At 42.8% G+C, this 25,172-nt stretch overlaps 1 protein-coding gene across 1 annotated transcript in view; it reads right to left on the reverse strand.

The window, feature by feature from the left end:
• Window positions 1-17,820: 17,820 nt before the first annotated feature.
• LOC127572727 (endophilin-A1-like) overlaps window positions 17,821-25,172 on the reverse strand; it is a 152,218-nt gene continuing 144,866 nt past the window's right edge. Inside the window, 2 exon segments of the mRNA XM_052020276.1 lie at window positions 17,821-18,581; window positions 22,400-22,521. Of these exon segments, the coding sequence (XP_051876236.1) occupies window positions 18,382-18,581; window positions 22,400-22,521 (322 nt within the window). The 3' untranslated portion in view covers window positions 17,821-18,381.

The raw sequence follows: 25,172 nt of genomic DNA on the forward strand, positions 1-25,172 counted from the left end.
CCTTGTGACATAAATTGGAGCTCAAAGCCACAGATGATACCTGTAGGAGAACAGTCTCAGGAGAATGAGGAGTATGACACACTACATTCTTGCATTACTCCCATTTAATGGAAGAATTAGGAGTCTTATGGCAGAGCTCCAGAAATGACAGCAGGATCATTCAGTCACCTCCCAGGGTTCAGGGAGTGAGCTCACATCAGGAGTAGGGGAGAGATGGGGGTGTGGAGGGTTTGATGCAGCATTCAGCTGCTGAGGTGTTCATTCAGTGGCTGCCTCAGTGGTGACACCACTGGCAGCACACCATAACTGTGGGCTGTGGGACAGGTGTGACTGACCATTCAGCAGGAATCAAGGACCCAAGGACAAGAGGCACAGACACATCCACCTCAAAGACCCTACACCCAGAGAGTCTTCAGGGAGACCACTTCCTACCCAAATCTCTCTGATGACCAATGTCTTTACAGGCTCCTGTTTACTAATTCAGTAATAACTGAAATGTTGAGTACCTTTAGCCTCAGTCTCACTCCAGGACTGTCCTCTCTTTGGAAGGAAACTCCATGGTAACTCCCCACCTCCTGGCCACTGGAGCACTAATCTTTTCCCTATTTCTCAGCGTGCTGCTCCTTGCAGCATCAGAGGGTCACCCAGGCTCATTGCTCAGAGAGCCTTCATTAATTCAGTGAGGGGAAGCCGGAATCTTGGGCACCAGGTTTGCAGGTTTCCCTTCAGTGTGGCAGCCCTCGACTGCCTTCTAAAGGGATCCTTGAACAATACACACTTGTTCATTAAAGGTTTCCACTCCCTCAATGTTTAGGTCACCGTGGATCATGGTAAGCACATGATGATGATCAACACTGTGTCTCCTGGCAGCTCCCCACCTCCTTTACCCTGAGGGAGTCTGCACTGCTGGACATGGTCAGTGGCCAGCACATCCCTGGGAGATGAATCTTAGAGGATAAAGGCTGCTCTCTACTCCCTTGTTTGCAATCCAACTACTACCAGCTGAGTGGAGATACCATGAGAGCCACACAGGTACTGGGATAGTAGGGGAGAAGGTACCTGAATTCCTGAAGATGAGATTCCACTGCCTGCATCAGTCTGAGGTGCCCTGCAGTGCACAGTCTACATGTGTAGAGTTTAGAATAATGTGTTGCATGCTGCAGAATTTGACAAAGAGGAGGGAACAGTCAGTGTCAGAAGAAGAGCAGCCAGGAGAGAAAGATCAGGAGGACCAGAGACCGGACCTTAAAAACCAGCAAAAGCAAGAGGAGCAGGAGGGCGATCAAGGCTGGGAGAGGTTAAGTCCCTATTCTATATCAGCTGCTCCATCTCCTGGTGGAAAAGAACACAGGGGCAGAGCCCAGACAGACAATAAGGGATTCTCCAAGGAGAAAAATCTCCCAAACATCCCCACAATCATAAATACTAGTTTTTAACAACTTTCCACTTGTTACCACCAATGTTGGAAGAGCTCAGCCGTGGCATTCTATTCCTCAGGTTCATACAGCACAAGAGGATTGACCATCAAGCACAAATTGCCACTAAGAGCACACTATATTCTCCCCACATTTTCATCAGCTCCTCCTCCCACACCCAATTCTACCACTCACCTACACATTAGGGGCAATTTACAGTGGCTAATTAATCCACCAAACTGGACATCTTGAGAATGCTGGAGGGAACTGGAGTATCTGAAGGAAACAGAGAGAATGTAAACTTTACAGACTACGAGCCATGCCACTGAGCTACATTCTGTTTTGCAGGTCCACTTTTTACCAATTACTGAAATGACAACAACTATTTCTTGATAAATTGCACCTCCCTTGAAGAACTCTGATCTCTGCACAAAATACACTTTCCTCAGACAAACTACACTCAGCAGATGTAAACATTGGTTGGAGATTTAACATTTTGGACAATTTGCACCACTACAATTCACACCTCCCAAGAGTTTTGTACATCACAATTGACATGGAGTTGGGTATGGTGATACATTGAAGGGCTCAGATTTCAAGGTCCATGCTCATTCAATAATGAGAATTCCCTCATGGGATTCCAAATCAGTTTCATTTTAAGCCACTGAACTATCTCAGGACAGTCATTGGGAAGAACTGATAAGGCCAACAGCAAAACACTGCAAGTGGTGGAAATCTGAAATAAAAAAAGAAAATTCTACAGATACTCAGCAGGTCAGGCAGCACCTGTGGAGAGAGAAAGTGTTGCCATTTGAGGTCCATGACCTTTGATCAGTTTAAACACCTTCTTATTATCCAACACTTGAAGGTTTGACTTCTGTGTGAGGAATTGAGGAGAGACAGGAGTGTTGGGAGCTTGGAGTGAGCAGTTTGTGTGCAAGTGTTGCTCACCTTGACGTATCCTGTGAGGCCATCAAACTTTCTCTGACACCACTCCATTGAGCAGGGATTCTGGTGCCAAGAGGAGACAACTGGAGCTGCCTGCTGCCAGGTTTTCTGTATGAGAGAAGCCATAGAACCATAGAACAATGCAGCACAATACAGGCCCCTCGGCCCACCATGTTGTGCCGAACTTCAAACCACACCGAAGACTATCTAACCCCTTCCTCCCACTTAGCCCTCCATTTTAAATTCCTCCATATGCTTATCTAACAACCTCTTGAACTTGACCAACGTATCAGCCTCCACCACCACCCCAGGCAGCGCATTTCATGCACCAACCACTCTCTGGGTGAAAAACCTTCCTCTGACATCTCCCTTGAACTTCCCACCCATTACCTTAAAGCCATGACCTCTTGTATTGAGCATTGGTGCCCTGCGAAAGAGGCGCCGGCTGTCTATCTACTCCTCTTAATATTTTGTATACCTCTATCATGTCTCCCCTCATCCTCCTTCTCTCCAATGAGTAAAGCCCTAACTCCTTTAGTCTCTCCTCATAATCCATACTCTCTAATCCAGGCAGCATCCTGGTAAATCTCCTCTGCACCCTTTCCAACGCCTCCACATCCTTCCTATAATGAGGCGAACAGAAATGGACACAGTACTCTGAGTGTGGTCCAATCAGAGTTTTGTAAAGCTGCATCATTACTTTGCTGCTCTTAAACTCGATCCCACCACTTATGAAAGCTAACAACCCATAAACTTTCTTAACTACCCTATCCACCTGCGAGGCAACTTTCAGTGATCTGTGGATGTGAACACCCAGATCCCTCTGCTCCTCCAGCCTATCCAGAATCCTGCCATTAACCTTGTACTCCACCTTGGAGTTTGTCCTTCCAAAGTGTACCACCTCACACTTCTTCGGATTGAACTCCATCTGCCACTTGTCAGCCCAGCTCTGCATCCTATCAATATCCCTCTGTAAGCTTCGACAGCCCTCTTCACTATCCACAACACCACCGATCTTTGTGTTGTCTGCAAACTTGCCAACCCACCCTTCTACCCCCTCATCCAAGTCATTAATAAATATCACAAAAAGTAGAGATCCCAGAACCGATCCCTGTGGGACACCACTAGTCACAGCCCTCCAATCCGAATACACTCCATCCACCACAACCCTCTGCTTTCTACAGGCAAGCCAATTCTAGATCCATACAGCCAAGCCTCCCTGGATCCCTTGGCCTCTGACCTTCTGAAGAAGCCTACCATGTGGAACCTTGTCAAACACCCTACTAAAATCTATGTAGACCACATCTACTGCACTACCCTCATCAATCTTCCTGGTCACCTCCTCAAAGAACCCTATCGGGCTTGTGAGGCAAGATCTTCCCTTCATAAAGCCATGCTGGCTGTCCCTGATCAGTCCATGATTCTCCAAATGCTCATAGATCCTATCTCTTAGAATCCTTTCCAACAGCTTACCCACCACAGATGTAAGGCTCACTGGTCTGTAATTCCCTGGACAATCCCTACTACCTTTTTTGAATAAGGGGACAACATTTGCCACTCTCCAATCCTCCTGTGCCATTCCCGTGGACAACAAGGACTCAAAGATCCTAACCAATGGTTCAGCAATCTCCTCCCTCGCCTCGCGGAGCAGCCTGGGGAATATACCGTCAGGCCCCGGGGACTTATCTGTCCTAATATTTTCTAACAACTCCAACACATCCTCTCTCTTGATATCTACATGCTCTAGAACATTACCCTTACCAACACTGTCCTCAGCATCATCAAGACCCCTCTCCTTGGTGGGGACAATTCACTCCACTTCCCCCAGCACATAGAACTTCCCTTCCTGCAGTCATTTACTGATAAGCTCTGCAGTATGCCTTTCAGGAAATCTGGGAGCTGTCCCCCTCTTCCCTGCAGTCTCTCTCTCCTCCATGGCACCATAATGGCTGCAGTCTGATTGTCAAGGGACTGTGCTTTTTAAGTTTGAGGAAGCACAGTTAGGAGTTTCAGAGCCTGGATCCTGAAGACCAGCCCGAGGATGATGAGGGCTGACAGAGACATATCTCTACATCAGCAGCTCCACCTCACAGCTCAGCAGGGGCAGGAGGTGGTATCCAGACAGGAACCCTGTAGGTTGTGGAAAAAGAACTGCAGATGCTAGAAATCTGTAATAAAAAATAAGTGGTTCTGATGAAGAGTCTCAGACTGGCAACATTATCTTTTCCTCTTTCCACAGATGCTGCCTGACCTAAGTGTTTCCAGCATTTTCTCTTTTTTTCACTTTGTAGGTTGTGGTTAATTCTTTCTGGGTGTAAAATACACTGGTGGTGTTGCACACCTATTTTTATGACCAAATTCATGATTTTGAGGTGAATCCCTCAAAATTGTGCCTCAAACATTAAACACAACAATGGTTTACTACAGGGTAATCCAATTCCTAGGAGGTTACCCCTATTTGATTATAAGCTACCTGTTTTTGAATAATAGACATGATTATTGCTGAACAACCTCCTTGAGTCTGAAAAACTAATTTTGTGTGACTGTCAACTCAAAATAAAAATAAAAATTTCCAAAGTTTAAAAAAAATAAAGAATTAACTTATAATAGTTCTGTTCCCACTTTAATACTATCTGCATGTTGTAATTTTTAGCTCACTCTCTTTAGCATGTTTCTACAGTTAGTGATTTTTGCTTCATTGTACTCTTGGCATCTTAGCTGACTTGTATGTCACAGCTGATGGACACGGATGCCTTCAGAAGGCTCTGATTGCAAATAATGCTGAGCAAAGGGAAATGAATAATACAGAGATTGCTGAAACTTAGTGGGCAGCTTTCTTCAAAGTGAAAAAGAAACACTGTCGCTTAAACACTGGCTAAATTAATTGGTTTGTAAAGTCATGGTTAAAAGATGTCATAATATGAATTTTATTTCTTTCTTACTGCAACACAGGAAGCTATTCAGCCCATTGGGTCCATGCTAGCCCTCAGCAGAACAATCCCATCAGTTCCATTTCCCATCTTATTTCCATGTCACCCTGCAACTTATTCTCTTTCACATGCCTATCAACGCCCTTTGCTTTCCTTTTACTTAACAACGTATTTTTGGGATGTGGGGGGATAACAAAGCACCTGGCAGAAACTCACAAGATCAGAGGTAGAATGTGCAAACTCCACATAGACAGCACCAGAGGTCAGAATCAAACCCAGTCCCTGAAGCTGTGAGGCTTCATTTTGCTGCAGCACCATGCCACTCCAATTTATGCGGCACGTAACATCAACACAGCCACAACGTTTATCAAGTTTCACATAAATACAAGTCACTATCGACAATTCAATTAATTTTCTGTAAAATTCAGAAAAAAACTAAAAGTAATTATTTCTCTTGTGAGTTCATACCTCAGATTACCATGTGAGCTGGGTGTGAAATCATCCCTTGTAATGGCAGTGCTGCGGTGCACTTTCAATATCTGAGAATGTGGCCACTGTCTGAAATCTTTATTCTCCAAACTCTGGAATTCCATATCAATGTATTCCTGGGAAACATAGGATTGCACACATCACTGGTCAGGGAGAATGCTGTAGTTGGATTCTGGAGCAAGCATAGAATGAGCAGTGAGGGCAAGGACTAACTGACTGGCCACTTTGTATTTGGCCAGACTAACCCAGCATCCTAGTGGCACTCAACACACCATAGTTCAGCCTCAAGATATTGCCTTTTATTTCCTTGCCTTTTATTTGTCGATCAACATGCATAGTGCTCACTGCAAGCTGCAACTGGGTTTCCTCAGCTACATTGGTTTCTTCCCATCTCCCAAAGACATGTGGCTTGGGAAGTCAATTGCCTCCTGTAAATTGGCTTAAGTGTAGTGGTAGAATCTGGATGAGTTATGAGAATGTGGGGTGAATAAAAAACGTGATTAACGTAGGATTTGTGTTAATTGGTGGTTTATAGTCAGTGCGGACTCAAGACGCTGAAGGGCTTGTTTCTACACTCTTTGACCTGGGTCTCCCCTGCCTGTTAAATGGGCAAGGCTGCAATGATCCACCCATGGTTCCCAAAGTTGAATGGTGAATAGCTTCCAATGACTATGCAATGCCTCAAAGACATTCCTTACAACAGATGCTTGGAGTTATGAAGTGATTATTTAGGGCTACTGCCACAGGCACAAGCTGACCTCAGCAAACCCAAATTTTATAACACTTTTCACTCCCATTTTTCGTTTTTTTCAAACTCAGCTAAATCAAGCCTGACAGGGTGGTGGAGGCAGGTACTCTCACAACATTTAAGAAGTATTTAAATGAGTAATTGAAACTCTAAGCCATAGAAGGTGAGGAGTTGGGAAAAGAGATTAGTACAGATGGCTACTGGATGGCTGCCACTGACACAGTCAGTCAAAGGGCCCGATCCAATACAGTATGACTCCAGAACATTCCACTAAAACCTTATTCCAGGACCAGGCATATGACCCCTTTCCGAGCATTGTAAATTGGAAACTCTTTAGCATCACAGGAGAAGGTAGTGGGAATATGTTGAGAAAAGGTCACCCAACAAAAGCATCCTTCAGAACTACAGACCCACATGGGGGAATAATACATTTATCACCACAAGCTGGTGCCCCACTCCACAGAGAACTATTTCATTATAGCACTCTTAAACCAGGCGAAATTACTAAAAATATAAATAAAACATTTAAAAAGGGAATAAATCCATCACAATCGGCCTTCTGCAGAACCAGTCTGCCCTACTACTTGTTGAGTGCAACCACTTGGCCATATTTGACAGCCAATGAGAAAGCAAAATGCAAATTAGCACTGATCGAATGAGACCGCAGTATATCATTGGTGTTCAGCCAATGAGAATTCAATGGCATATTATAGGAAGTGTTGATATTTTAATTGTAGGAGGGAGAAAAGGGTTTACTTTTCAATCAGCACTTCACAACACTAGTTCTGGTCTATACAATAATTCCATCTCAAGCTGCCTTACTAATTCCAATGGAAACTTACTTACAACATTGCCAGCATTGACCTAAGTAATCAATTCCGAGCTGGGAGAAGGGTGGGGCAGATTAAAACACAATGAACTCTACAAAAATAGTACTTAAATTTAGAGAGTGATGACCTGGAGTGTGGTGTGTTAGACAAAGAGAAATAACTAGAGTGCAGAAGATATAAGCCAGTCGTCTGGAACTGGTAATTGTTGCTTGGTCATTGAGAATGTAGTGATGTACATTGTTGTTTACCAGTGGCTGACTGACTGCGGCACCTGGAGGAACTCAGCAGGTCAGGCAGCATCTATGGAGGGAATAAACAGTCAATTTTCGGGTTGAGACCCTTCATCAGGACTCTTATTTCCCTCCATAGATCCTGCCTGACCTGCTGAGTTTCTCCAGCACTTTCTGCATGTTGATCTCTTGTGTCTCCTGACTGCAGTACCCAGAGCTTTTGCGAAGGAACTACCATTACAACATTTGAACTAATTGTATCTGGAAGAAGGTCAGCAAGTGATAGTTTGGGTAGCAGATCAACAAGTGAAGAACATCACTTTGGATGCGAAAGTGCAAGGGTTGGAACGATAAGTTCATGTGAGGCTGGCAACACTGCAACAATAGAGACTTTGGAAAAAATAGTCAAAAGAACTGGAGAAGCCATTTAAACAGTTGACCCTGGATCTCTTTTTCAAAAATAGTCACAGTCTAGTCATATCCCCAGCACTGAGCCACAACCTGGCTCTTTCCCCCAGCTGTAACCTCTTCCACTTTGTCTCTTATTCCTATTACTGCTCTAGTGTGTTTGCAAGTTCATTTTTGTCAGTTGACAGTGTATTTTGTATTCTCATCGTATGTTCACTATGTAATAAATAATACTTTGTTTATCCTCAATGAAGCCCTCATTTGTCACTGATTAGTGAAAACATAACTCTAAGAACTCCATCAGTAACATCTCTCCATATATAATGGTACATTGATGCCCCTTAAAGGATAATTGTGCCCAGGAACACATTCTGAGTACCAAATGAGGTACCAGCATAGATAAAGCAGAGAGGTGACAGGAGGCAAAGACTAATCAAAGTCTTTGCAACTAAAAGAAAACTCTGTAAAATTTACAATGGGAACAGTATTTGGTGAGATAATTCACTCAGAATATTAAAAAAACACCAAATTTGATATAAAGCAAAATAAAAAAAACTGGTGAGTAAAGAAGTTTGCACTCTTTTTGTATTTAAAAGTTTTTATAGAAACATAGAAAATAGGAGCATGAGCAGGCCACCTGTCCCTTCAAGCCACTCAGCCATTCAATCTGATCATAGCTGATCCTTTATCTCAACATTCGTGCTTTCAGACATGTTGCTGTCTGCTTTAAGTACAAGTGAACTACAGTTAACTGCCAGCAAGCAACATTGATAAATGAAAAATCCTCTAAAATGGGTAAACGACCCCTTCCTGGGCTTATCTCAATGTATCTCCACCATTTGTCCCTACTGTGCATGATCTGGAGGAGTCACCTGTCAGACCCTGGAGACCGTGCTCCAAGACTGGGGGAGGTGGTATCTGGACTTCTTTCAATGTCAGCTTTGCGTAAGTGTGCTCAGGTTGTGATTGTTCACAAGCAGAAGTAAACACTGGGGAAAAGAAAAATATAGTTTTCTTTCAGCTGCATAGTGCTCTCACTATGGCAGGCTTCCAGAGTCTAGCAGAGCCATTCTTTGTCCCCAGTCTAGCATGACTCCCTGGCAGAGGTGACTGAAATTTTAAGGTATGTGTTCCAATTCGCAAAAGGAGGCCACTGACGCCAAATTCCCAATAGATAATTAATTTTGTTCAGGGAGGGACAGGCACACCTTCCTATCCTCCCTGTCTAATATCCACATACAGGTAAAGAATATTAAAATCGATACTTGGTTTATACAGCTTGTAAATGACTTCTATTCTGCACCAAATTATGTCACTCTTTATATAAATTGATCTTATTAGAGCTGTAATGAAATACAACATTACTGTAATTAATTCCTATTTGCCAGAATCAATGCAGATAACAGAGATCTGAGGTTGCATTATCTGACGCTATATAACGACTCTTCTTCACAAGATTAGTCATTTAGGTCCATTCTTGGGTAGATACTTTTAACTCATGGAAGATATTTTGATATTTTTGCAAATATAATTTTCAAATGTTTAAGCAATTTTAAGACAACAATTTCTAAGATACAAGGCAGCAGGCAAAGTTTGATGTTTGTTATGACTGACAAACTTCCAGCATTCTGTTCCTCCTCTGTAACAAGAATTTAACGCAGCAAGCTTCTCTCTTTCAGGGTTGATTAGCTGCTGTATTGTAGGGTGGTTCTGTCTACGTATTGGATGCCTAACTACTTTGGAAGGCACCTGTTACCTGGCTTTGTCCATGAACACTATCTTATTTCTTTATATTCTTGCAGCTTAAAACTTGAAAGTATATTAAAATATCATACCTCTGTGTCTTTAGAAACTTAAGATATTAAGAGTTGATAAACTTTACAATTGTTGTTCTGTTCAATTGAACTAATAAATCTTCCAGTTTTAGTGGTCTCTCATTTCTGAATAAATACTTCAAGTGTTTTTTTGTTGCAAATTCTTTCCAGAAGTGTTTCTGACTAATCCAGGTACATTGTCAGTTCTGTCATATGGATTATTTATAATTGATCATTCAGCTGACAATTGGTTACCATCCTAATTAATACAACATGGTCCTGATCACAATTCTTCCTAACTCATTATATCATTTAAACAATAGTTATACTCAGCAGACATTTTTCTCCGTTGGTAAAGCCAGGCCACTTAAATCTGGTGAACTTCAGCATTGCAGAACTTGGATTAACTGTTTGTTTTATAGAATGCTACAGGATGGATAATGATAGGCAATCATGGCACGCAGCAGAAATTGATCTCCTGATTCAAAACTATGGCCAATACACTAAATAGGACAAAATAACAAAAGATTTTAGATTGATTTCAGGACAATAAGCAAAGTTTGAGTTCATATAATGGCTATTAACTTCTTATATTTCACTTTTGGCACGTTATGTCATCTGACTCTTGAGATGTTTGAAGCTTTGTGGTTGCTCCCAGGTATTTATTCTCTCTGATAATAATTTGTTATAAAATTATTCATTGACTCACAGAGAACAATATGTCCGGGCAGACTAACAATACGTTAAGAGCAAACTCAGTAAGCATTTAAAACAGCTCAATATTCTCACGATAAAAGGTAGCTTCTGCCATTTAATGTTCATCGGATGTGGAAGTTAGCTGAAGACACAGGAGCAAATAATCAACATTAAAAAAACAAATATTAAAATTGATCCATTGCCTTCTGAGTGTAGTTGGAAAATATTGTAATTTCTACAGAAGGTTCAAATTATAACTGCTGAGAAAAATTACTTAAAAGGAAATATTTAATTGGAATCATGACCTGAACCTTGACTGAATAGAAAAAAGAATGACTCCAATTATATGGGATTGCTTTAATTTGGATGCTTGGATTGATATGACTGCGAGGTGTTGAAGTATTTATTTGCACAGGAGCTGCCTGGTCTCAATTATATTTTTCTATTGTGAGGAGTAATTCAAGCAGTGCACCTGAATGCTGAATCTTTTAATAAACTATTGTCACTCTGCTATTAACACCTCTTAGTATTTAGCACAGTCGGCATCAGATGAACTATTAGGGCACACAGGCAGTATAAGAGTCATTTAAGAGGCCTTGTTGCACACACCTGTTGAAGGAGTTATCAGACCTGGACCAGACTCCTTTTGCTTTTCTCATTGATCATGTTACCTACAGAAGTGGTTTGACTCTCCTGAGACATTAGCTTCTTGTTGTAACAGTTGCTGATACCTCTTTTTACAGTGAGTAATGCACACGAGACATTCAACAGTGCTGTTGGGTGAATGTCCTCTCCTACCACACCCATTGTACTTGCGGGTTTCCCATTGTTCCCTATTGATCCAGTGCTGACACTTTGAGGTGATCTCAGTCTGTGCCTCAATCAATGGCAAGTAATTATTATGGTGGTTCTCAGATTCATTTTCAAATCTGATCCTTTGTAATTTGCTTTGCTTTGCTTTTTAAAAAAAATATTCTACAGCTTTGAGAGATGTAAATAATAGGGCCACTAATATTCCTACTCCCCCCTCCCACCCCTCCCAGTTTATATTCAGGATCAAGTAATCATTCAAAGTCAGATAATTGGGATAGATTAGGTACAAATATCTGTTCAACAGCATCATCCTGAAACATACCCCAATGAAACACCACAAGATTCTGAAGGGGGGTTTGACAGAGCAATTGCTATTTCCCTTAGCCAACTCTAGAACCAGAGGGGATTGTCTCTGGATAGGAAGGCTGTCATTTACTCCTGAGGTCGAGGAATTTATTTGCTTACAGGATTGTGAATCTCTGATATTCTATCCCAGAGGGCTATGTTTGTTCAATCATGTAATATATGCAAGGCTATGACTAATAGATTTTCAGAACTCAGAGTATCAAGGGATACAAGGATGAGGCAGCAAGTGCTAAGCGAGAAGGTGAATTACAATCTTATTGACAGTCTAAGCATGCTCAAGTGACCATCTCCCTCGTCCTGAAGACAGAAGTGGTGTGGGAGTGGGATGGAGAGCTAAAATGACAGGCGAACTGAAAGCTCGGAATGGCCATTGCAGACAGCTCCTTGCAAAAGCTCCAGATGGACAAAGTTTTGCCTGAGTCTATTGGAAAAGACTCAGCTCAATGGTTGTACTTTGCAGCACTCAGAATGGTTTGAAGAGGCTGTGGGAGTGGAAATGCTGCAGGTTAGACTGCATGTTTCACACTTTAACCTACACAGTTTGAAATGAAACAGAATGTCTGGGAAATTATATTAATAATGGTGTACCTGATTTACCTCGCACTTTAGAAAAGTGTTGCTCCGAAGTTCTAAATGTTTAGTTAATGTTGAGACCAATAAGAGACAGGTGAAGTCTTTGGAGAATGGTGTAGTCAGGTGACATGCAGATAACTTCATTTGCCTCTTCAAAGATGCACACTATGCCAGGACTTCCCATAGTCAATTTAATGAATTTCTCTACGAGAGTAGCGATATATCCATTTTATTCTATTTAACTTGCACCTTATTTTAGAGGAGTGTATATAAGCAATGAAGAGTTACTATTTTAATTTGCTACAATAATGTTTTATCTTTGGTAGCTCACCTGTAATTGGGCTTTATTCATGTGGATAGACTGCAGAGTTCATAGTTGATTTCTGAATGGAGCAGGCTGAGGAGATCTACTGGAGGTATATCAAAATCATGGAGAGTATGGACAGAGTAGATTGAGAGGAACTGTTGCCGCTGGTGGAGGTCAAGAACCAGGGGACACAAAATGAATGTGGTTGGCAAAAGACCCAAAACTGACATGAAGAACATTTTTACACAGCGAGCGGTTAGGGTCTGGAATGCAGTGCAGAATTAGCAGTGGCGGCTGACACAATTGTTGCATTCAGAAGGGAAGTGGATAAGTACCCAAAGGAATTTGCAGGGCTATAAAGGGAGTATCTGGATGGTTCTAAGATGGAGTCAATACGAACTCAATGTGTCAAATAGCCCCTTCCATACTAGAAGGATTCTAGTCCTGTGAATTGCCACTAAGATCAACGGTAGTGCAGCGGTTAGCGTAACACTATTACAGTGCCAGCGTTCCGGGTTCAATTCCGGCTGCTGTCTGTAAGGAGTTTGTACGTTCTCCCTGTGTCTGCGTGGGTTTCCTCCGGGTGCTCTGGTTTCTTCCCACATTCCAAAGACGTATGGGTTAGGAAGTTGTGAGCATGCTAGGTTGGCACCAGAAGCATGGTGACACTTGCGGGCTGCCCCCAGAACACTCTGCGCAAAAGATGCATTTCACTGTGTGTTTTGATGTACATTTGACTAATAAAGATGTCTTACCTCATCTTATCTTATTTTACATTTCTCCCAGCAGAATGTGGTTTTACCTTCTCTTCAATATCTGCACACACTCTCCTTTTTCAGCAAGAATCATGGATGTAGCATTAGGAATGGCACCCCAGTGTAACTCTATTTCTCCTTACCCCCTCAGCCATTCAGGTTGTGTGTTGAAGTTAGCTACATCAACCAGATGATCAATTTCACCACTTCCCAGTCTCAATGTAGATCCACTCAGCAGAGAATTTACCTTCTGAATCATTAGTTTCTGATCATGAATTGGCATCATCATATGCAGAGTAATGCGAACCTTGTTTCCATGCAATCTAATCATGAAGGGTCATTCATCCTCTCGATCCATTCCATTTAATAAACAATGGCTGACCTGTGACCCAGCTCCAGATACCTGACTTTTTCCCGTATCATTTATTGAGTAAAAACCTATCTTGGATATAAAATGTAACATCTGATTCAGACTCAGGTGGTTTTTGTGGAAGAGAGCTTGAAACCTCCCTACCTTCTGAAGATGGAAGTGTTTCCTAACTTCATTGCTGAGTGGCCTGTCTCTAATCTTCAGATTCCACCCCCAACTCTGCAAATCTCCAACCGACAGAAATACTTGCCCAATCAGTTCCCTCTAATGTCTTGAAAACTTCAATCATATCAGCCTTTAACAACCTGCAGCAAATACAACCTTAATATGTGAAAATCTTGTCATTATTTAACCCTTGAGATCCAGGTATAATCCTGGTAAACCAACACTGCACTCATTCCAAGACCAATGTCCTTCCTAAGGTATGGTGCTCAGAACCACTCCCGGTGCTCCAGGCATTTGTCTAGTTGCAGCATAACATCTGCTCCCTTGTACTCCACAATTCCACGGACCAGCATTCCATTCACCATTTTGACTACTTTCTGTACTACTACAACTTAAGTTTTTGACTAATATTTGCAATGACATCTTCATGATCGGCACGTATGGACCCTGAGTCATACAGCAAGGAAAAAGGTCCTTCAGCCTACTGAATCCTGGCCAACAATTGAGGATCCACCTACACTAATCCTAAATGAGTCCCATTTTATTCTCTCTACATTCTATCAACTACCCTGTCCCCCCATCCCCCCAGACTCTACCTCTCACCTACAAATTAGTAGCAAGTAAATTGGCTGAGTAACCTGTCAATATGTCTTTGGGATGTGGGAGAAAACTAGAGCATCTGGAGGAAACCCATGGATAGGGACAGTGTGCAAAATCCATACAGACAGCATCAGAGTTCAGGACTGAACCTGGGTCACTGTGCTCTCTCGTTGGGCCTCCACTGTCACCATTTAGAAAGTACTCTGTTCTGTTCTTTGTAGGTTCCCTCCTTGTCCGTGATTGAAATCCTTTGCCCATTCACAATCTGCTAGTGGTAAATGAATGCTTCCATTTATACTACTGGTAGTGTCACTATTCTTTGTGTTGTTGGCAAAAATTAAATAGGTGGCTTTCTATTCCATCGTTTAAGTGATTTATAAATAGAGTGAATAGTTGAAGCCCCAACACAGTTCCACATGGGACTCCAATGGTCAAATCCTGCCCCATTTACCAGGTACTGAATTGTTAGAAACCAATGGATTAGAAAGGCATCAATGAGCCAGCTTACTGCTGTTCTTCAATCAACACACAGGCCTGTTGACATTTTCACCTGAGTGCCAGCTTGCTCAGCTATCATGGAGTGGTGTGCCATCTAGAGGCCTGATCCAATTAGAACAAGGCTCTTAAAAGGCAGTCGTGCATTATCAGGGAGAGAGAGAGAGAGGAACAATGTTGAAAGAATATTGTTGAAATAGCCTTAGGGCAGGTCGTCTTGGTTACATAACTGTAGACAATATTAAAGGATTAGTTTAGTGCTGGCAAAGAACTTACCAGTAATGTGTAGGCTCCAAACTTTATCCTGAATTGTTACATGTGATCTATAGGTATATAGATACAGCATACAGGTTCAGTCCCATGCTTTCCGACAGAGAGCATAAAATGCTCCCCCTGAGCATCCATTTAGCGAATTGCCAGATGTCTGATTATGCATGGGCCAATGCACAGTTAAAGCAGAAAATAATAAACCTCGGACATAATAAAATGTCTTGGTCTCAGATAATAAAACATTAGGCTTTGTTGCCTGATATTTGTGGTGGCTTGTCTCAGGAAACCCCAGTGCATGAACTGAAAGGCACAAGACTGACTCACAGCCGTGTCTCCACCGGTACATCCTCCCCTGAAGATTGCCTCACCAGTGGCAATTCCAAGGTAGATCGTGGGAATTATAAGTGGAAGTGGGTGAGATGTGAGCGAGGAGAAAGGGGTAAGGGTGGGTTATATGGAGTTGAGGGAGCACATCTGCTCCTCCAGTTCCACAGCAAAAATTTAACATTTTTGGTTATAATTTTCCATTTCATGGCAGTCACCAAGTCTTTAAATCAGCTCCCTTCCCACTTTATGGAATTTCCAGAAGGTTAATGCATTTTGCCCTTGTCCTCTTTTCACTCCTGAGGACAGATGGAGCGAGGTTAATTTTTAGATCCTTCCATCAAAATGGCTCTGATCAATCTTTTGTTTGTGTTTTTGAACTAGTAACGTGACATGTCAGTCTGCTTTCAGTAAAAAGGGAGCACATGCTGTTTCACTCTATGCCCTTTACGAGCTGTACACTGTGTCACTAGTCCAGGTTTGCAACAACTGTAACTAAGCCCTTGCATTGTATGTCTTCCATCGATGGCGGAACAAGGGCAGAGTGAATGCCTGCTGGCGTGAGCAAATCATGTTAACGTGACTGCATTACTGTAACCACCAAATGTCTTTACCTCTCCAGTTTAAAGCTGGTAGATCAATTAGTGACACAAACCAACCCTCCTACCCACTAATTCAAACAATTATATCTTCTACAATTATAAAGAAAGATTTGCATTTCTATAGTATTTCTCACAAGTTCTCATGCTCAATTAAGTACTTTTATAGCACAGTAACTGCTATAAATTTAGGACATACAGCAGCCAGTTTGTGCACAAGTTGGATGTAAAGAGAGACATTGGGGGTGCAAGTCCATGGCTGCCTGAAGTGGAGATATAGGTGCATAGGATCTTGAGGAAGGAATTTGATATGAAGCATTGAGTATAAGAGTTGGGACATCATGCTGCAGTTGTACAAAACAATGGTTTGGCCACACTTGGAGCATTGTGTAGAGCTCTGCTCACTACAAGAAGGACATGGTAGCAATAGAGACAGTGCAGAAGAGGTTCACCTGGATGTTGCCTGGAATGGAGGACTGTAGTTACAGGGAGAGATTGGATAAATTGGGTTTATTCTCACCGGAACATAGGAGGCTGAGGAGCGACCTTATAAAGGTTTATAAAATTATGAGGGGCAAAGATGAGATCTTTTTTACCCAAAGGCAGGGGACTCTAGAACTAGAGGCCACAGGTTTAAGGTGAGCAGGGAGACATTTAAAGAAGATCTCAGAGGGTGATAAATATCTTGAACAAGCTGCAACAGGATGTGGTGAAGATAGAAACTTCTACAATGTTTAAGAGGTGTTTGGATAGGTAATTAGATAGGAAAGACAGAGTGGGATGTGGGTCCAATGCAAATAATTGGGATTAGCATAGATGGGCATCACAGTCAGCATGGACAAGGTGGGTCAAAAGGGCTCATTACTGTACTATATGTTTCAATGACTCTATGAATCCAGTTCACTACCTCCTCTTTCTCTGCCAGAGGTGCTGTCTCAGTACTGCCCCTCGTTGTGTGGGACTCCCTCAGTTTGGCCTCTCCGACACTGCAGTGCTCTCTCATTACTGCCCCTTCTACAATGCTGCTACATACTGGCTCTTTAATAGTTCACTTTAATAATTCCCTCAATGCTGCTTCTTCCATCGTGCTGCTCCTGTTACAGTGTAGCACTCCCTCAGTATCACCCCTCTGACAGCATGGAGCTCTCTCAGTATTTTCCATCTTACAGTGCAACAATCATTCAGTACTATCCTCCCACAGAGTTGCCCTGTTACAGTGCAGAACTTCCTCAGTTCTGCCTCTCTAATAGTGTGGCACTCTCTCAGTATTGTCCCTTTACAGTGCAGTGTTCTCTCGTATTGCCCCTCCCTCTCGCACTGTGCAAACCTCCCTCAGTACTGCACCTCCAACAGTGCAGTAATCCTCAACACTGCCCCTCTGACACTGTAGCACTCCCTCAACACTGCCCCTACAATACAGCTCCTCTGATGGTACTGAAAAAGTATCTCAGTCAAAGTCAGGAACCTGCTCTGTGAAATAAAGTTTACAGGTACCTAGATGGTTAGGGGGTTATTGAATGGTGAGGAGTGGTGTGGACTGTGAACAGGAAACAAGTAATCTGCTGAGCCAGAGTAGTGTAATCCTTATATCACATATTCGTTACACAGAGAATTAGAATGTTAATTACAAAATATGAGACAACTGTCCTTTGGAAAAATAATCCAGAGATATAAAGAGAGTTTACTGACCATTTTAATTGATGGGGTTTCACACATTAAGCAACCAAGTTTTCAATCACTGTATTTTCAGATTTAGCACAAATAGAATAAAACAATTCATATAGCACATATATTCTTTCTTGTTTTAGTTTAGATAAATATATTCTCAGGAACCAAACTGTACAGCTTTACCACTGTTACAAAAATAAGGTAAGCAAGATGCAGCAGGATTCACACGTGGACACAAAGGATGGGAATGGTGAAGCATTTACTGGTTACATCCACAACTCGATTGTGCTTTGTTAAGCATGGTGGTTGTGCTGTAGTCCTCACTGAGGGCAGAATGAACTAAACATATCCAAAATAGTAAGGATCAGCAACATTTGTGCCTATATTCACTACAGATGGTACTGAGTGCAACAATTAGGATTATGATACATGTAAACCAAAGACTTTACACCAAGGGAGCTCATTGATAACCAGTGTCACTGCATCAGACAATCTCACAAACTGCACCACCTCTATCAGTTGAACAAGTGGCACAAATATAATGGCAGGTTGGGTTACAATAATTATCCTAATGAGGTAAAGGGACTAATACTTGAACATAGTTGATAGGAAAAAATCCCGACTGTCCATGAAGCATCCCTTCATACCAGTTGTCATCGATTTGATTGGTGAGAGTGATGACATCGCCTTCTTTGAAGCCCAGCTCTCCTTCATTCTCCGGTTCAAAGTCATACGCAGCCCTGCAACATGGTTGGTCGAACGGTGTGCCTGTGGTTTACAAAGCCAGAACTTTTATACCCATTATTTACTGATCAGCGAGACAATAATATTTACAGCTGGAACTCTGAGAAAAGTAGATTGCAAGTTACTTGCTGTCATCACAAGCAATCACCAGAAAAGGTGAGGCAATAGGGTGGTAGGATAAAAGTTGGTAGCAAAGGCATAATGGACCAAATGTACTCCACTGCCCATAGCTCTCTGACAGTGTGTTAGAGAGCTTTGTCTTTGGGCGGCATGGTAGCGTAGTGATTAGTGTAACGCTATTACAGTGCCAGCAATCGGGGTTCAATTCCCGTTGCTGTCTGTAAGGTCTAAATGTACTATATTTAAATGCACGTAGCATTAGAAATAAAGTGGATGACCTAGTGGCACAGCAACAGATTAAAAAATATGACATTGTGGCAATCACCGAGTCATGGCTTAATGAAGGATGTGATTGGGAACTGAATGTCCAGGGGTACACAGTGTATAGGAAAGATAGGAGGGTAGGCAGAGGGGGTGGTGTGGCCCTGATGGTTAGTAATGATGTAAAATCAATAGAAAGAAGGGACATAGGGTCAGAAGTGGAATCCTTATGGGTGGAGCTAAGAAATGGCAAGGGTAAAAGGACAATAATAGCAGTTATATATAGGCGCCCTGACAGCAGCCGGGATGTGGACTATAAGTTACAGCCAGAAATAGAAAAAGCGTGTCAGAGAGACAACATCAAGATAATTATGGGGTTTTAACATGAAGGTGGATTGGGAAAGCCAGGAAGGGAGTGGATCTCAGGAGACAGAGTTTGTGGAGTGTCTACAGGATGGCTTTCTGGAGCAAATTGTTGATGAGCCCACTAGGGGATCGGCTATTTTGGATTGGGTGCTGTGTAACGAACTGGAGGTGATTAGGGAACTAAAGGTAAAGGAACCATTAGGAACTAGCGATCACAATATGGTTGAGTTCAGTTTCAAATTTGAAAAGGAGAAGCTGATAGCAGGTGTATCGATATTTCAGTGGAACAAAGGAAATTACAGTGACATGAGAGAGGAAATGGCCCAAATTGATTGGAAAAGTAAGCTAGTTGTAGGGACAGCAGAGCAGAAATGGAAGGAATTTCTACAAGAAATAAGGAAAATGCAGGATAGATACATTCCAAGAAAAAAGGTTATGAACGGAAAAATGGCACAAATGTGGATAACGAGAGAGGTTAAAGCTAAAATAAAAGCAAAAGGGAGGGCATACAAGGAAGCAAAAATTAGTGGGAAAACAGAAGACTGGGAAACTTTTAAAAACCTGCAGAAAGAAACTAAGAAGGTCATTAGGAAAGAAAAGAAGAATTATGAAAGGAAGTTGGCAGATAACATTCAAAAGGATACTAAGGGTTTTTTTAAATATATGAAGAGTAAAAGAGAGACACGGGTTGATATAGGACCAATTGAAAACGGTGCGGGAGAGATTATAATGGATAACAAAGAGATGGCAGAGGAAGGAAATGAGTATTTTGCATCGGTCTTCACTGTGGAGGACATCAGCAACATACCTGATAGGGGTCTCAAGGGATAGAACTGAGTTCAGTCAAGGTTACTAGAGAGAAGAAGCTCAGGAAGCTAAATGGACTAAAGACAGATAAGTCTCCCGGACCAAATAAAGTGCACCCTCGGGTTCTGAAGGAGGTGGCTTTAGAGATTGCGGAGGCATTGGTGATAATTTTCCATGTATCAATAGACTCCGGCATGGTTCCGGAGGACTGGAGGGTCGCAAATGTAGTTCCACTGTATAAGAAGGGTGGGAGGCAGCATAAAGGAAATTACAGACCTATTAGTCTGACATTGGTGGTTGGAAAGTTATTGGAATTGATCCTCAAGGATGAGGTTATGGAATACCTAGAGGTGCAAGGCAAGATAGATCCAAGCCAGCATGATTTCATGAAGGGAAGATCCTGTCTGACCAACCTATTGGAGTTTTTTGAGGAAATCTCAGGTAGGGTGGATAAGGGAGAGGCTGTGGATGTTGTGTATTTAGACTTTCAAAAGGCCTTCGACAAGGTGCCACACAAAAGGCTGATTAATAAGATGAGAGCTCATGGAATTACAGGTAGGATATTAGAATGGGTGGAGCATTGGCTGGTAGGCAGAAAGCAAAAGGTGGGAATAAAGGGATCCTGTTTTGGTTGGCTACTGATTACCAGCGGTGTTCCGCAGGGGTCGGTGTTGCGGCCGCTTCTTTTTACCTTGTACATCAATGATTTGGATGATGGAGTAAATGGTTTTGTGGCTAAGTTTTCAGACGACACCAAGATAGGTAGAAGAGTAGGGAGTAGTGAAGAAACAGGAAGGTTGCAGAGATACTTAGATAGTTTGGGAGTATGGGCAAAGAAATGGCGGATGAGATTCAATGTTGAGAAATGTACACTTTGGAAAAATAAATAAATGGGCAGATTATTATCTAGATGGGGAGGAAGTTCAAAGTACATAAGTACAAAGGGACTTGGGGGTCCTCGTGCAGGATACCCTAAAGGTTAACCACCAGGTCAGATCGGTGGTTAAAAAAGCGAATGCTATGTTGGCATTCATTTCGAGAGGTATAACGTATAAAAGTAAGGAAGTGTTGATGAGGCTCTCTGGGGCACTGGTGAGGCCTCATTTGGAATACTGTGTGTAGTTTTGGGCCCCTTATCTTAGGAAGGATGTACTGATGTTGGAGAGGGTTCAGAAAAGATTTACGAGGATGATTCCCAGAATGAAAGAGCTTACATACGATGAGCGTTTGTCAGCTCTTGGACTGCACTCACTGGAGTACAGAAGAATGAGAGGGGACCTCATAGAAACATTTAGAATGTTGAAAGGACTGGACAGAGTAGATGTGGTCAAGCTGTTTCCCTTGGTGGGTGAGTCCAGGACTAAAGGGCACAGTCTTAGAATTAGAGGGTACCAGTTTAAAACAAAAATGAGGAGAAATTTCTTTAGCCAGAGGGTAGTGAAATTATGGAATTCTTTGCCACATACAGCTGTGGAGGCCCGATCACTGGGGGTGTTTAAGGAGGAGATCGATAGGTATCTAATTAGTCAAGGTATCAAGGGATATGGGGATAAGGCCAGAAATTGGGGCTAGATAGGAATAGTTTTAGTTTAGCTCACGGAGCAGATTCGATGGACCCAATGGCCTACTTCTGCTCCTTTGTTTTGTGATCTTGTGAGTTTGTACGTTCTCCCCGTGACTGTGTGGGTTTCCTCTGGATGCTCCGGTTTCCTCCCACATTCCAAAGACGTACAGGTTAGGAGGTTATCATGGGTGTAATTGGGCGGCATGGACTCATTGGGTCGGAAGGGCCTGTTACCACGCTGTATAAATAAAAAAAACCTCTTCCTTAACCCCAGGCCTTCAAACCTCTAATAATGGAAAAGTAAACAGTAGTCAACCAGATCTCAGAAATCCCAACTATGAAAAGATTACTTATTTGTGTTAGGTTACTCTCTACTTACCTCAACACTCTTGCTTCATAAGGCATGCTCCTGCATTAATGGAGGGGTTGAGACCAAGAGGGACCTCTGGGCAGCCCACAGCACTGGCTTCTGGCAGGAAATGTCAGCATGCTCTGCTTAGCTGGGAAATGCCACATATCCTGCTCAGCATGGCTCAGACCAGGAGTGAAGGGAATTGATTTTCCCATCAACTGATTACCCTTCTACTTTCACACTCATAGTGAACTTTGACTGGAGTCAGTGCTATATGTTTTGGGGAAGAATGATGGGTCTATTTTCCGGCTGTTGCCTGGTTCAAGAGTTGCTGTTCTTAGGGTACTAAACAGATTGACCGGCTGCTGTTACCTGGCGTCTTTTGACCACTGTGAGTCACTCCACCATTCGGCTGAGCATCATCTGCAAAATCATAAGTCAAGCGAGGTTTCGGTTTGTATTCCCTTCGAGGGCGTGCTGTCGCCTCCCTCATTCTACAAAAATTAACATCAAATGAATGTCAAAGGTGTTACAGTTACTGGCGATTCTTCAGTCCATTGTGGAAAGGCATTAGGCCAAACCAAGCTGACAGAAAGCAGTTGGCCACCCCATACTGTGTGAACGGGTGTGATGTGGACCTCTGCGCCTATGTGCTGCGGTGTGGATGAACAGAACCCCCTGGGGTTTGTTTGGTGGTGCACCTGACTTTTGGTCCACCTCCCCAAATCAGCACTGAGTGCAGGTCAGTTCGACAACGTCCTCAGCTGAGTACCCAAAGTTTCAGCTTTATTTCAGCCATAGCCAACACTTCCTGCATGCACCCTTTCATTTAAATGGTTCACCAACCTACATTAAAATGCTAAACTAAGCTACAGAGTTTGTTTTTTTTTTGCTTGTTGTTTTAATTAGTAGCCACGTTTTTAATTAACTTACATACATTGATGTGGTTTGAATAAATTATTATTTAATCTTGATTATGTAAATGTTTTCAACTATCTCTAAATGCCTGTGATCATGAGAGACACTTATACACAGGGCAAATGCTTTTGACGACATGAACTGCCAGAAGGCCCGGGGGAAAGGGGGGGATCCAAGAGTGTCTGCCGTCTGCTCATCAACGGCCATGGCTGTGAGCTACCAGCCACGTGGCAGCAGAAGGCAAGTGTGACCTCTGGCATCCTGCGAGAGGGAACATGAGGCATGGGATGTCCATCATGATCTGGTGCAGAGTTCTCTGCTTTATCCAGCAGTCTGTTACGCAAGAGGCACTGGAGTTCAATGGCTGACCTCCTGTGTAATGGACTGCTGGATAAAATCAGAACACTTCATTCACTTTGCTTATTAACTTTGGCTCTCTGATTTCACCAATCCACTTCTTCCTATTCATTCACCTTTGAATTTGAATCCCTGTTTGGTTTTTGCTGCTGAAATCAGGAAGACAAGGCTGTGGGAAATAAAATCACCCATAAAAAAATTAATTTGTAAACTTTTAAAAATAATAGGGATGCATTGCTAAACCCACCACAAGCCCAACTGCAGATTGTCCACAGTGGAGTGTAATAATGGGCTACATAATGAAAACAAATGAAGTAGAGCAGCATCATCAAGAACAGCGCATCCCTTCCTGATGAACTTAATGGATTCTGTGCATGTTTTGAACAGAAGGGGATTGGAATTTCACCACCCACCCTGACAACTTTCAATGCACCTGTACCCACAATCACCATTGCAGACGTCAGATTAGTCTTCTGGAGAGTGAACTCGCGGAAAGCATCTGCCTGGATGGTGCCCCCGGCCATGTCCTTCGATCCTGTGCCGATCAGCTGGTGAGGGTATTTGCAGACATTTTTAACTTCTCCCTGCTTCAATCTGAGGTTCCCACCTGCTTTAAGAAGACCACTATCATCCCAGTACCAAAGAAAAATAGGGTAACATGCCTTAATGACTACCACCCAGTGGCTCTGACATCCACCATCATGAAGTGCTTCGAGAGGCTGGTCATGTCACACATTAACTCCAGCATCCCAGACAACCTCGACCCACTGCAATTCACCTACCGCCGAAACAGGTTCACGGCAGACACCATCTCCCTGGCCCTACACATCTCTGGAGCATCTGGACAGTAAAGACACCCATGTTAGACTATTGTTTATTGACTACAGCTCTGCCTTCAATACCATAATTCCAAAAAAAACTCATCTCCAAACACCTAGCCTTGGGACTCAATACCTTCCTCTGCAACTGGATCCTTGACTTTCTGACCAACAGACGGCAATCAGTAAGGATAGGCAGCAACACCTCTGCTACGATTAACCTCAACAATGGTGCCCCACAAGGTTGCGTCCTCAGCCCCATACTTTACTCACTATACGTTCTTGAACTACATGGCCAGATTCTGCTCTAACTCCATATATACCAGTTTGCAGATGACACCACTGTAGTGGGCCAAATCTCAAGTAATGATGAGTCAGAGTACAGAAAGGAGATAGAGAGCCTAGTGACATGGTGTCATGACAACAACCTTTTCTTCAATGTCAGCAAAACAAAAGAGCTGGTCATTGACTTCAGGAAGGGGAGTGGTGCACATGCTTCTGTCTACATCAATGGTACTGAGGTCGAGAGGGTTGAGAGCTTCAAGTTCTGAGGAGTGAACATCACCAATAGCCTGTCCTGGTCCAACCACGTAGATGCCACGGCCAAGAAGGCTCACCAGTGCCTCTACTTCCTCAGGAGGCTAAAGAAATTTGGCATGTCCCCTTTGACACTCACCAACTTTTATTGATGCACCACAGAAAGCGTCCTATCTTGATGCATCATAGTTTGGTATGGCAATACCGATAGTTTGGTATAGTAAGGCGTTTGATAAGGTTCCTCATGGAAGGCTTATTCAGAAAGTCAAGAGGCATGGGATCCAGGGAAACATGGCTGTGTGGATTGAGAATTGGCTGGCCCATATAAGACAGAGGATGGTGGTAGATGGAGCGTATTCTGCCTGGAGGTCGGTGACCAGTGGTGTTCCGCAGGGATCAGTTCTGGGACCCCTGTTCTTTGTGATTTTTATAAATGACTTGGATGAGGATGTGGAATGGTGGGTTAGTAAGTTTGCTGATGATACAAAGGTTGGTGGTGTTGTGGATAGTGTAGA

Source organism: Pristis pectinata, chromosome 7, assembly GCF_009764475.1.
Source record: "Pristis pectinata isolate sPriPec2 chromosome 7, sPriPec2.1.pri, whole genome shotgun sequence".
NCBI lineage: Eukaryota > Metazoa > Chordata > Chondrichthyes > Rhinopristiformes > Pristidae > Pristis > Pristis pectinata.